The sequence below is a fragment of the Bombina bombina genome, chromosome 8 (assembly GCF_027579735.1).
Source record: "Bombina bombina isolate aBomBom1 chromosome 8, aBomBom1.pri, whole genome shotgun sequence".
Taxonomy (NCBI): domain Eukaryota; kingdom Metazoa; phylum Chordata; class Amphibia; order Anura; family Bombinatoridae; genus Bombina; species Bombina bombina.
The window spans coordinates 109,171,700-109,184,715 of NC_069506.1; the positions used below are offsets into that span (position 1 = coordinate 109,171,700).

Below are 13,016 nucleotides of genomic sequence, written 5' to 3' on the forward strand. Positions count from 1 at the left end.
TGCCTTTCGTCACTAGAGAAGGATGGCAGAGAACTGTCAGAAGATTTGGATAGTTAGGGTATGTTCCCTTCAAGTAAGGACTTGAGTTTTGAGTAATCATATAACCTCTAAGTGAGAGTATTGATGGACATTAGAGTCTGGAGATGCAGGGAAAGTTTTTCTGCGAAGCGATCTAGACTGTCTATCTAACAGCTCCTGGGCAATCAGTGTTAACAAGTTACACTGCTTGCCTTTTTACACTCAGGTCCCTGTCAGAACACCGTGGCAAGGCTGTCACACTTGAGAGGCTGTATCTGTTCCACAGCATAGATCCTGGAGGGTGAGTCTGATTTATTTTACTATTTAGCAGGGTCTCCTGTTATTAGGGTCACAGTGTGACTCCTCATAACCTCAATAGGATCAAGGGTTAATATCTCTTTTATTTCAGAGATTAATTTGGAACAGTTTGGGGATATATTTGCATACTTTTTTGGCAATTGAACAGACAGGTTTTACCTTCGTTTTTGTGAGTTGCGCAGCTTCTAATAGCTTTGCACGCTTTTTCTTATAGCAGGGGAGGTCCCTTCTTGCACACCACGTAATCGGGTGTGGCTTATTACATTTGCCTTGCGATCTTACTGCTGGAACTCTGGCAATCCTACGGAGAGCATCCTATATCTGTCTGGGTCTAGGAGGTGGTGAGTTCCCCAGCCATTTGGGTTATAAAGGTGCCACTTTTTATTATTAAAATTAGAGCAATTGTTGTTTAAATCTTTTTCTTACTATGGGATTGCATCTTCAGCAATGGAGGACTCTGATAAGATTCGGCTCCTTCTATTAATAATACCTGTTTATATTGTGAGGAGGAGGTGGTTTTTCCACCTCCTCAATTTTGTTCCAATTCTAAAGTCTAAGAAGGGAGCTAAATCTGCTACCCCCCCCCCCAGCATAATTAGTCCCTCTGAGCCGTCAACCTCTCAGGATTCTGTGGTCCGGGAGATGTCTACCCTATCCCCTCAAACTGCTTCACATGCAGTTCCCCGCGGAACACCTAATACTCCGACTGGAGGGGACTTTTTCCCTGCAGACTTTAACACGCAGTTACAATCTGCTGTGTCTGCGGCCCATAGTGCCTTACCTATCTCTGAAACGTAAGAGAAAGGTTAAACATAGTTCTACTGAATTAGATTCAGCTCATTTCCAATCGGGTTTAGCCAGTATGTCTCAATAGTCCGAGGATGAGTTAATCTCTGTAGCATCAGAGGGTGAGCTCTCGGAGTCTGAGACTTCATGTACTAAACCCCCTCGTACCGAGAAGCCCATCTGCATTTTTTGCTAAAGGAGGTTTTGTCTACATTCGAGGTTCCAGAAACAACTTTACTAGAGGAACCCAAGATTCCTAAGTTAGACAGGGTTTATGAGGACAGAAAGCTTCCACAAACTTTTCCTGTCCCAGTTCGCTTGGCAAATATTATCAGTAGTAAATGGGAAAGAGTTGGAACTCCTTTTTCCCCTTCGTCAACTTTTAAAAAGCTATTCCTGGTCACTGATTCTCAGCAGAAATTGTGGGGTTCCATCCCTAAGGTGGATGGTGCCATTTCGACTCTAGCCAAGCGTACCACTATCCCTCTGGAAACTGTAAAAAAACAATTTCCACAGCACCAATGAATCAGGAAAAAAGTTTAACAAACTTGTCTTTTACAGGGAGTGCAGAATTATTAGGCAAATTAGTATTTTGACCACATCATCCTCTTTATGCATGTTGTCTTACTCCAAGCTGTATAGGCTCGAAAACCTACTACCAATTAAGCATATTAGGTGATGTGCATCTCTGTAATGAGAAGGGGTGTGGTCTAATGACATCAACACCCTATATCAGGTGTGCATAATTATTAGGCAACTTCCTTTCCTTTGGCAAAATGGGTCAAAAGAAGGACTTGACAGGCTCAGAAAAGTCAAAAATAGTGAGATATCTTGCAGAGGGATGCAGCACTCTTAAAATTGCAAAGCTTCTGAAGCGTGATCATCGAACAATCAAGCGTTTCATTCAAAATAGTCAACAGGGTCGCAAGAAGCGTGTGGAAAAACCAAGGCGCAAAATAACTGCCCATGAACTGAGAAAAGTCAAGCGTGCAGCTGCCAAGATGCCACTTGCCACCAGTTTGGCCATATTTCAGAGCTGCAACATCACTGGAGTGCCCAAAAGCACAAGGTGTGCAATACTCAGAGACATGGCCAAGGTAAGAAAGGCTGAAAGACGACCACCACTGAACAAGACACACAAGCTGAAACGTCAAGACTGGGCCAAGAAATATCTCAAGACTGATTTTTCTAAGGTTTTATGGACTGATGAAATGAGAGTGAGTCTTGATGGGCCAGATGGATGGGCCCGTGGCTGGATTGGTAAAGGGCAGAGAGCTCCAGTCCGACTCAGATGCCAGCAAGGTGGAGGTGGAGTACTGGTTTGGGCTGGTATCATCAAAGATGAGCTTGTGGGGCCTTTTCGGGTTGAGGATGGAGTCAAGCTCAACTCCCAGTCCTACTGTCAGTTTCTGGAAGACACCTTCTTCAAGCAGTGGTACAGGAAGAAGTCTGCATCCTTCAAGAAAAACATGATTTTCATGCAGGACAATGCTCCATCACACGCGTCCAAGTACTCCACAGCGTGGCTGGCAAGAAAGGGTATAAAAGAAGAAAATCTAATGACATGGCCTCCTTGTTCATCTGATCTGAACCCTATTGAGAACCTGTGGTCCATCATCAAATGTGAGATTTACAAGGAGGGAAAACAGTACACCTCTCTGAACAGTGTCTGGGAGGCTGTGGTTGCTGCTGCACGCAATGTTGATGGTGAACAGATCAAAACACTGACAGAATCCATGGATGGCAGGCTTTTGAGTGTCCTTGCAAAGAAAGGTGGCTATATTGGTCACTGATTTGTTTTTGTTTTGTTTTTGAATGTCAGAAATGTATATTTGTGAATGTTGAGATGTTATATTGGTTTCACTGGTAAAAATAAATAATTGAAATGGGTATATATTTGTTTTTTGTTAAGTTGCCTAATAATTATGCACAGTAATAGTCACCTGCACACACAGATATCCCCCTAAAATAGCTATAGCTAAAAACAAACTAAAAACTACTTCCAAAACTATTCAGCTTTGATATTAATGAGTTTTTTGGGTTCATTGAGAACATGGTTGTTGTTCAAAAATAAAATGAATCCTCAAAAATACAACTTGCCTAATAATTCTGCACTCCCTGTATTAATCCATTTCAGCGTATACAAAGCACTGGCACACAGCAGCATAAAGCGATGTTTTGGGCTGTTAACCCTTACTCATGCTCATCACTATCCCTCTGGAAGATGGTTCTTCCTTTAGGGAACCCATAGACAAGAAGTTGGAAAATTTCCTGAGAAGAATGTTCCAACACATGGGATTTTTATTTCAACTGGCGGCGGCAGTTGCTGCTGTGGCTGGGGCTGCCACCTACTGGTGTGACTCTGTCAGAACTTATTGAGGTGGAATCTCCCTTCGAGTATATTCAGGAGAGGATTATGGCTTTTAGAATAGCTAATTCCTTTATCTGTGATGCGAATATGCAGATTATATGTCTAAACGCTTCTAGCTTGCAGAGCTCTCTGGTTGAAACCTTGGTCTGCGGATATGGTTTCAAATCCAGACTCCTTTCCTTACCTTTCAAGGGGAAAGTATTATTTGGTCCAGGCCTGGACTCTATCATTTCTACTGTTACCGGAGGAAAGGGTGTTTTCCTTCCTCAAGATAAGAAGTACAGACCTAAGGGACGGCAGTCCTCTAATTTTCGTTGCTTTCGTTCAGACAAGTCCCAGAGAACTCAATCGTCCTCCAAGCCTGAGCAACCCAAGAGTACTTGGAAACCTGCTCAGTCCTGGAATAAGTCCAAGCAAACTAAGAAGCCCGCAGATAACAAATCTGCATGAAGGGGCGGCCCCCGATCCGGGGGGCAGACTGTCGTTTTTCTCAGATGCTTGGTTTCATGATGTTCAGGGCCCTTGAATACTGGAGGTTGTATCTCAAGTGTACAGGATAGGATTCAAATCTTATCCTCCCAGAGGCAGATTCCTCCTCTCCATACTGCCATACTCTTTACAAGGCCAGAGAAGAGGACAACCTTTTTAGATTTTGTAAGGGATCTATCCTCTTTAGGAGTGATAGTCTCGGTACCTAGTCCCGGCATCAGAAAAAGGTCTGGGGTTCTATTCAAACCTCTTTGTGGTGCCCAAAAAAAGAGGGAACTCATCATCCAATTCTGGACTTGAAGTGCCTAAACAAATTTCTAAGCATCCCCTCCTTCAAGATGGAGACGATCAGATCGATCCTTCCCCTACAATACCAGAGAAGAGGACAGCCTTTTTAGATTGTGTAAGGTATCTATCCTCCTTAGGAGTGATAGTCCCAGTACCTGCATCAGAAAGAGGTCTGGGGTTCTATTCAAACCTCTTTGTGGTTCCCAAAAAAGAGGGAACTCATCATCCAATTCTGGACTTGAAGTGCCTAAACAAATTTCTAAGCATCCCCTCCTTCAAGATGGAGACGATCAGATCAATCCTTCCCCTGGTTCAGGAGGGACAGTTTATGACTACCATCGATCTGAAGGATGCATACCTGTATGTTCCAATCCACAAGGATCATTTTCAGTTCCTAAGGTTTGCTTTTCTAGATCAGCACTTCCAGTTCATAGCACTTCTGTTTGGTTTAGCTACTGCACCCAGGATATTTGCAGAGGTTCTGGGTGCTCTTATGGCGGTGGCCAGAACTCAAGGAATTGCAGTGGCACCGTAACTGGACGATATCTGGGAACAGGCACCATCTTTTTGTCTGGCAAAAGATCACTGGGATTTTCTTCTGAGTCTTCTTTGGTTTCATGGATGGAAGATAAACTTGGAAAATAGTTCTCTTACTCCAAATACCAGTTTGAATTTCCTGGGTATGTTTATAGACTCGGTATCCATGAGGATCTTTCTAACAGATCAGAGACATTGCAAGCTGACATCAGCGTGCCTTGCCCTTTAGGTCGCCTCAAGATCTTTGGTGGCCCAATCCATGGAGGTGATTGGACACATGGTGACATGTATAAACATTATTCCTTTTGCCAGATTCTGTCTCAGAACTTAACAACTATGCAGTGGAACGGTGATCATTCAGACCTGTTACAACAGATAGTATTGGACAGCCTGTCGAAAGATTCGCTCTCTTGGTGGTTTGTCAAGATCACCTGTCTCGAGGCAAATGCTTCTTGAGACCGTCCTGGGAGATTGTGACTACGGACGCTAGCCTTTCAGGCTGGGAAGCAGTCTGGGGTGCCAGGAAGGCACAAGGTTTGTGGACTCAGGAGGAGTCGAGTATTCCTATCAATATTTTGGAATTGCGGGCAATCTTCAATGTGCTCAAGGCTTGGCCCCGTCTGGGTTAGTTCCAGTTTATCAGATTCAAATCAGACAATAAAACAACAGTTGTTAACATCAATCATCAGGGAGGAACGAGAAGATCCTTAGCAATGAGGGAGGTGTCTCCAATCCTAAAATGAGCAGAAGTCCACACCTGTGTGCTGTCAGCAATCCTCATTCCAGGTGGGGACAACTGGGAAGCAGACTTCATCAGCAGACAATCTTTTCACCCGGAGGAATGGTCTCTCCATTCCGAGGTGTTTAGAGAGCATTGCAGCAGATGAGGGATGACGGAGATAGATCTTATGGCCTCTCGTCTCAATGCCAAACTACCCAGGTATGGGTCAAGATTAAAAGTAACAAACAAACCTCCACAGGAGGTCCACTCTTCCTATCAATTTTTTGGAACTGCGTGCAATCTTCAATGTGCTGAAGGCTTGGCCCCTTCCAGGTTCGTCCCTGTTTATCAGATTCCAATCAGACAATATAACGACGGTTGCTTACATCAACCATCAGGGAGGAACGAGAAGTTCCTTAGCGATGAGGGAGGTGTCCCCAATCCTAGAATGGGCAGAAGCCCACAGCTGTGTGCTGTCAGCGATCCACATTCCGGGTGTGGACAACTGGGAAGCAGACTTCCTCAGCAGACAATCTTTTCACCTGGGGGAATGGTCTCTCCACCCCGAGGTGTTTGGAGAGATTTGCAGCAGATGAGGGATGCCAGAGATAGATCCTATGGCCTCTCATCTCAATGCCAAACTACCCAGGTATGGGTCAAGAATAAAAGTAACAAACAAACCTCCACAGCGGAGCACCCTTGGGGTAGTTAGATGATTCTTAAAAAGTGTGAGTTAGGCACAAAATACAGAGAGGGTATAAAGTTAATTTCCACAGTGGGATAACTCTATCTTTTATAGTAGATTCCAGACGGCAGCCATAGTTCCCTGTGTGTCTGCACACACACCCATGATCACAGGAAATCCAGAGAGGTAACAAAAAAAGAGCGCTCCAAGCGCAGAAAAAAGTTCAAAGTTCAGCTTTATTCCAACATGATTAAAAACATGCAAAATATGTAAAAAGTGGTCAGCACAGTTGTGCAAAAAACAGCAAACGTTTGACTAGGATCAGACCTGTGTTTAGACCTGTGACTCCGCCTTGGAGTCTCAGTCTTGTTCTTCGTGTTTTGCAGCAGGCTTCGTTTGAGCCCATGCATAATGTGGACATTAAACTGTTATCTTGGAAAGTTTTGTTTCTATTAGTCATGGCCTCGGCTCGTAGAGTCTCTGAGATTTTGTCTTTACAGTGTGACCCACCTTACCATGTTTCCTTGAATTCCTTCCTAAGGTGGTGTCAGATCGTAACATCAATTAAGAGATTGTTGTCCCTTCCTTGTGTCCCAATCCTTCTTCAGCGAAGTAACGTTTGCTTCACACTTTGGATATGGTTCGTGCTTTGAAGTTTTACCTTCAGGCTACTAAGGAATGCAGACAATCTTCATCTTTGTCGTTTATGCTGTTCGACGTAGGGGGCAGAAGGCTACTACATCTTCCTTGTCTTTCTGGTTCAGAAGTGTCATCCGTTTGGCTTATGAGAAAGCGGGACAGTAGCCTCCTGAGAGGATTACGGCTCATTCCACTAGAGCAGTTGCTTCTTCCTGGGCTTTTAAGAACAAAGCCTCTATGGATCGGATTTGTAAAGTGGCTACCTGGTGCTCCTTACATACTTTTTCTAAATTTTACAAATTTTATGTGTTTGCTTCGGCTGAAGCAGCTTTCGGGAGAAAGATTTTGCAGGCTGTGGTGCACTCAGATTAGAGTCCGCATCTTTCTTTATTTCCCTCCTGTTATTCCTTCAGTATTCTCTGGAGCTTGGGTATTGTTTTCCGAACTAAGGAATGTCGTCATGGTCTCTCCCTGCCTAATGGAAAAAAACTAAATTTATGCCTACCAGATAAATTCCTTTCTTTACTGGCAGGGGGAGTCCACGACCCCCTCCGTTAGAATTTTTTTAGTAGCTCCCTTTTTGTTTTTCTTCGGACACCTTTTATACCCTGATGTTTCTCCTACTTTTCCTTGTTCCCTGTGCCAAATGACTGGGGATGGGGGAAGTGGGAGGGATATTTAAGCTTTTGCCTGGGGTGTCTTTGCCTCCTCCTGGTGGCCAGGTGTTGTATTTCCCAACAGTAAGGAATGTCATTGTGGACTCTCCCTGCCAGGAAAGAAAGGAGTTTATCTTTCCAATTTACGTCTATTATCTAATTTGCTTCGTTCTCTTGGTATCATTTGCTTAAAAGCATACCTTGGTAGGCTCAGGAGTGGTGGGCTAGCTGCTGATTGGTGGCTGCACATATATATACGTCTTGTCATTGGCTTACCGATGTGTTCAGCTAGCTCCCAGTAGTGCAGCTCCTTCAATAACGGAAACCAAGATAATTAACCAAAATTAATAATAGCAGTAAAGTAAGTTGTTTAAAATTGTATGCTCTATCTGAAACATACAAACAACATTATGAAACATAATTTTTAAAAGTATTTTTACCTTTAAATCCTTTTTTTTTTTTTTTTTACTAAATTTCTGCAGTGTCCTTTACTTCCTGTCCCAGCCCCTCAAGGAGGAGGAGGCCTCAACAGGAAGGCAAAAGTATAGTGTTTCTTTTGAAGCATTGCTAATAAAATAGCTTGTCCGTTTATTGCCTATGATCAAAATTGGACGTCTGCTGCAAAAATCATGTGACCTAAAACTTAAGTTTTGCAATGTCTGCTTTCTTGTTTAGCTGTGGGCAGGGGCTAGACTGAGAATTTCTATATGCTCATTTTGCAAGAAAATAAATATTTTTCATTTTAACACAATCTGTTGCTTTTTATATTTACTTTAATCTAAAGAAGTACTGTTTTATATCCATTTAAAGTCCCTTTACAGTGGGATGTGGATACTGAGAACATTTTGAAGCAAAATATCTACATTTTTTACATAGAAATGTTCAGGTGATATTTTCTAGTCAGCTTTTGTAGCATCAGGTCCCTTTAATATATCCAAGAGGAAGGAACGTGACCTCGAACAGCTTTGAGTCTGGCCATACACTGCTGTATTGTAGCTGCTTTCTACTGATGTATTTGAATTCATTAAGTGCAAGTATTCCATTTGTTTTCATAAGATTTTTATTGTTTATTTATAATATCTGTGCTTTTTTATTCAGTAAAGAGTTAATATACAATATAAATAAATAAATATTATATAAATATTTTTGTGGCATTTTTTTTTTTCTCTAAATATGCCATTGGTATTTTTATTGTACCATTTCAGCTTACACCACTGTTCTCTCTTTATTTAACCCTTTCGTGACCGGGTTAAAAAGTCTACATCGGAACAGCGTCAAATTGAAATCACACGATCGTGCAAACGATCCCGAGATTTCAATTATGGGATTGGGTCTGGGGGGCGTCCCTATGACGCTAGGAACGCCCTACAGACCGCGATCAAATCCTGCAAGTGCAGTAGGCTTCAGGACAGCCGTTAGCTATGATGTTTTATTCCGTCATAACGGCTTTAAAGCCCAGTGCCCTTGTGACGGAATACAACAGCATAACGGCGTGAAAAGGTTAAAGTGGGCAAGGTTGTTTTTCTCTTATGTTTTCAGGCATGTCCGTGCTCTCTAGATAGGAGTCTTCTTTATCAACATGTGAACAATTGATACAGTTTAATATTCCTTTAAATTCCCAAAAAAACACTTCTTCTCAAAAGCCCCCCCCCCCGAGAAAAATAACAAAAACACCTTAAAGGGACACTGAACCCAAATTTTTTCTTTTGTGATTCAGATAGAGCATGCAATTTTAAGCAACTTTCTTATTTACTCTTATTATCAAAGTTTCTTTGTTCTCTTGCTATCTTTCTTTGAAAAAGAAGGCATCTATGCTAAGGAGCCAGCCAATCTTTGGTTTAGGACCCTGGACAGCACTTCTTTATTCGTGGGTGAATTTATCCACCAATCAGCAAGAACAAACCAGGTTGTTCACCAAAAATGGGCCGGCATCAAAACTTACATTGTTGCTTTTCACATAAAGATACCAAGAGAATGAAGAAAATTTGATAATAGGAGTTAATTAGAAAGTTGCTTAAAATTGTATGCTCTATCTGAATCACAAAAGAAAAAAAAATAGTTCAGTGTCCCTTTAATGTGCTGCATTAATATTGGTTTATAAAAGTTACTTATGTTCCCCTGACTGCAAGGATTTAAGATCTGTCTGTGTTTATGGGGCCATTTTATAAGCATAATATTAAAACGAATCCCTGCCTCCCTCGAGTGCGAGCAGGTTGAAATCTAGCTTTCTATTCCAGTGCTGACCTGTTTGCACATGTGCAGCCACTCTCCTTCAGATACCTACAGTGTAACCTAGGTTCCAAAATGGCAGCACCCATGATTAGAGGGAAGTGCATGATGTGTGTATGGTGTTTATTGTTCCTTTAAAAGCATCAATGCCCTGTATGTAGTCTCAGAGCTACAAACACACAGCAGTTACAGTCACAAGTGCACTGTGTGGAAGAGATACAAAACGAAGCACAGACCTAAACTTTATTTCTATTGTGCATACAAATGTGTACAGGATTGCACAGGGAATCATTGGCATAAACAAGGCCTAATTGAAACATAATTGCATCACAGTGCCGTTGTGATTGGGGAGCACCTGCCATGCACAATTTGTATTCAGTAACATCACAAGCTACACTATTAATTCAGTAAAACACTGTAAAAAAGTCATCTGTTTTATTATGGAGTCACAGTAACAAGAACAAGCTGTGTTGGGGAATTTCAGTACCAAAATACTTCATTCTCTTTTGTAAACATGATCATGTTTCTTAGGGTTTTCGCCCCTTTAAGGAGTATGTTTCAAAATGTTAAAGGGGCAGTAAAGTCAAAAATAAAATATTTATGATTCAGATAGAACATACAATTTTAAACAAATTTCCATTTCCAGTTTACTTCTGTTGTGAAATTTGATTTGTTCTCTTGATATCATTTGCTGAATAGTAAATATAGATTGGCTGAAAGGAGATTAGGAGCGTGCACATGTCTAGCATTCTATGGCAGCAGTGTTTGCAACTATGTGTAACATAGCTATAAGCTTTGTTGCCCACACTGCTGACAGGTGCACGCTCCTGAGCTCACCAAGTATTATTCTTTAACAGACTAAGCAAAATTCATAATAGAAATAAACTGGAAAGTTGTTTGTTTAAAATGTCATGTTCTATCCAGTCCATTTAAAGGGACAGTAAAAACAAAATTACACTTTTATGATTTAGATAGAGCATGCAAATTTAAACAACTTTCCAATATTCATTGTTATGACATTTGCATTGTTCTATTTGTGTCCTTTATTGAAAAATATGCTTAGGAGCAGCAATGCACTACTAGGAGCTAGCTGAAGACATATTGAGAGCCAATAGCAATAGATATATATGTGCAACCACCCATTAGCAAATGGTTACCAGTAGTGCAAACCTGTATTCTTTTCAACAAAAGATACAGAGAGAACAAGCTTATTTCATAACAGCAGTAAATTGGACAGTTGTTTAAAGCTGTGTGCTCTATTTAAATGATAGAAGTTTAATCTTTACTCTATTGTCCGCCTAAAAAAATGTTTAAAACCTTTTTACATTGCTTTTATATGTTAAAATGACCCCTTTATAGATGCAACAAAAAATGTCTCTTTTAATTGTTGGCTAAAAGTCTAATATCTTCAGAGGGTTTCCTTTGGAAGAACCTTGTTGGCAAGCAGCCATAGATACCTGCCTGATAGGTTGGTTGAGCATGTAAGGCCTATTGTGCTAAAAAAAAAAATCAACTCTTATAGTGACTGTTCTGCCATCGAGAGTTAAAGGGACAGTCTACTCCAGAATTGTTATTGTTTAAAAAGAAAGATAATCCCTTTATTACCCATTGCCTAGTTTTTCATAACCAACATGGTTATATTAATATACTTTTTACCTTACTTTGATTACCTTGTATCTAAGACCCCTTTTTTTCAGTTATTTTGACAGACTTGCATTTTAGCCAATGAGTGCTGACTCATAAGTAACTCCACGGGAGTGAGCAAAATTATATCTATATGGCACACATGAACTAGCACTGTCTAGCTGTGACAAACTGTCAAAATGCACTAAGATAAGAGGCAGCCTTCAATGGCTTATAAATTAGCCCATGAGCCTACCTAGGTTTAGCTTTCAACAAAGAATACCACGAGAGCAAAGCACAGCACATTTGATTATTAAAGTAAATTGGAAAATTGTTTAAAATTGCGTGCCCTATCTCAGTCATGAAAATTTAAATTTGACTAGACTATCCCTTTAATCAACAGTTCCAAGAGTCTGTAGATGCAATGTGAAGCTAATGGAGGCAGTTGTCATTGCCTATGAGACTTGGACTTTATAAAGAATATTCTTTATAATAAGAAAGATATCCAAACTTACAATTATCTTGTTTTTACTCCAGGGGGGAATATGCTAAACCATAACTTTCGTATGAACTTGAAACCTTGTGTAAACAATAAGTGTAATCATTATTAAATGATTTGTACAGGTGAAATTAAGACTGAAGCCTTATTAAGTGACGAGCAGACAGAAGATCTGTATGTAAGGAGCCAACTGGATGTTCCAGATCACGACATCTGTGACAATGTTAGCACAGGTGAGTGCCCATTTAGGACATTAGATAGTCATTTCCTACTACAAATGTTTCACTTTTGAGAAAACACAATGGAGAATTTTTAGCAATATAGAAGAAACTCTGATTATATTTGTTGAGGGGTCATTGGCCAATCTGGCAGAATTTAACTCCTCTTTCACCAGCCTACATCAGATTTAGAGCTGCAACAACTGATTTATATAATCAATAATAATCGAGTATGAAAATAGTTGTCAACAAATCTCATTATCAATTAGTTGGTTTGCAATTAGTTTGTCTGTGCACGGCACCAGCTGCTTCACTCCGATGAGCTCCTGCACATGATATTGTGTTTTATGGTTATGCCCTTAGCCTAAAGGACATCTACAGATATTTACTTTTAATTTTTTCAGGACAGTTTAAGTTTACAGCTACTCCTGGCTTATGTGCAACCCAGAAATATCAGGAGTCATCATTAGGATTGTTTATATTAAATCAAGAGATTTGGGAATATGCTTTGCATGATATAGTGCCGAGATTGTTAATTACACCTAGCCCTAGATTGATGGGATTTGTTATTTGAATTGATTTGTATTATTATCTGTTTGCACAATTATTAGCGCATCTCTTGCTATTGCTGATTATATTTACTATATAGATAAATGTTGTAAGGCTTTGTCCTGTTATTGATATATAGTCCTTAGCGTTTTTGACTTTTTTTTAATTAATTGTAATATGTACTAAATTCAACCTCCTATAAGTATATATCTGTTATTTTAAGAGTGGACTAGATATTTTTTCCCCTAACCTTATAGCTGGTTATTTACCATTGAATATAGATATTCAATATATTTTTATGTTAGAATGAAGTCCAGACTTACTCTATTAAAATGCCCCTTGCATTGGTGGAGCTAACAAAGATAAATATCCCACTTTGGTGAAATTGGC

At 40.4% G+C, this 13,016-nt stretch overlaps 1 protein-coding gene across 3 annotated transcripts in view; it reads left to right on the forward strand.

Annotated features, from left to right (window-relative positions):
• LOC128638504 (oocyte zinc finger protein XlCOF8.4) overlaps window positions 1-13,016 on the forward strand; it is a 149,162-nt gene that overhangs the window by 104,346 nt on the left and 31,800 nt on the right. For all 3 annotated transcript variants that reach the window (XM_053690495.1, XM_053690493.1, XM_053690494.1), the window contains exon 8: window positions 11,985-12,092. In XM_053690495.1, the coding sequence (XP_053546470.1) occupies window positions 11,985-12,092 (108 nt within the window). The remainder of the gene's footprint in view (window positions 1-11,984; window positions 12,093-13,016) is intronic.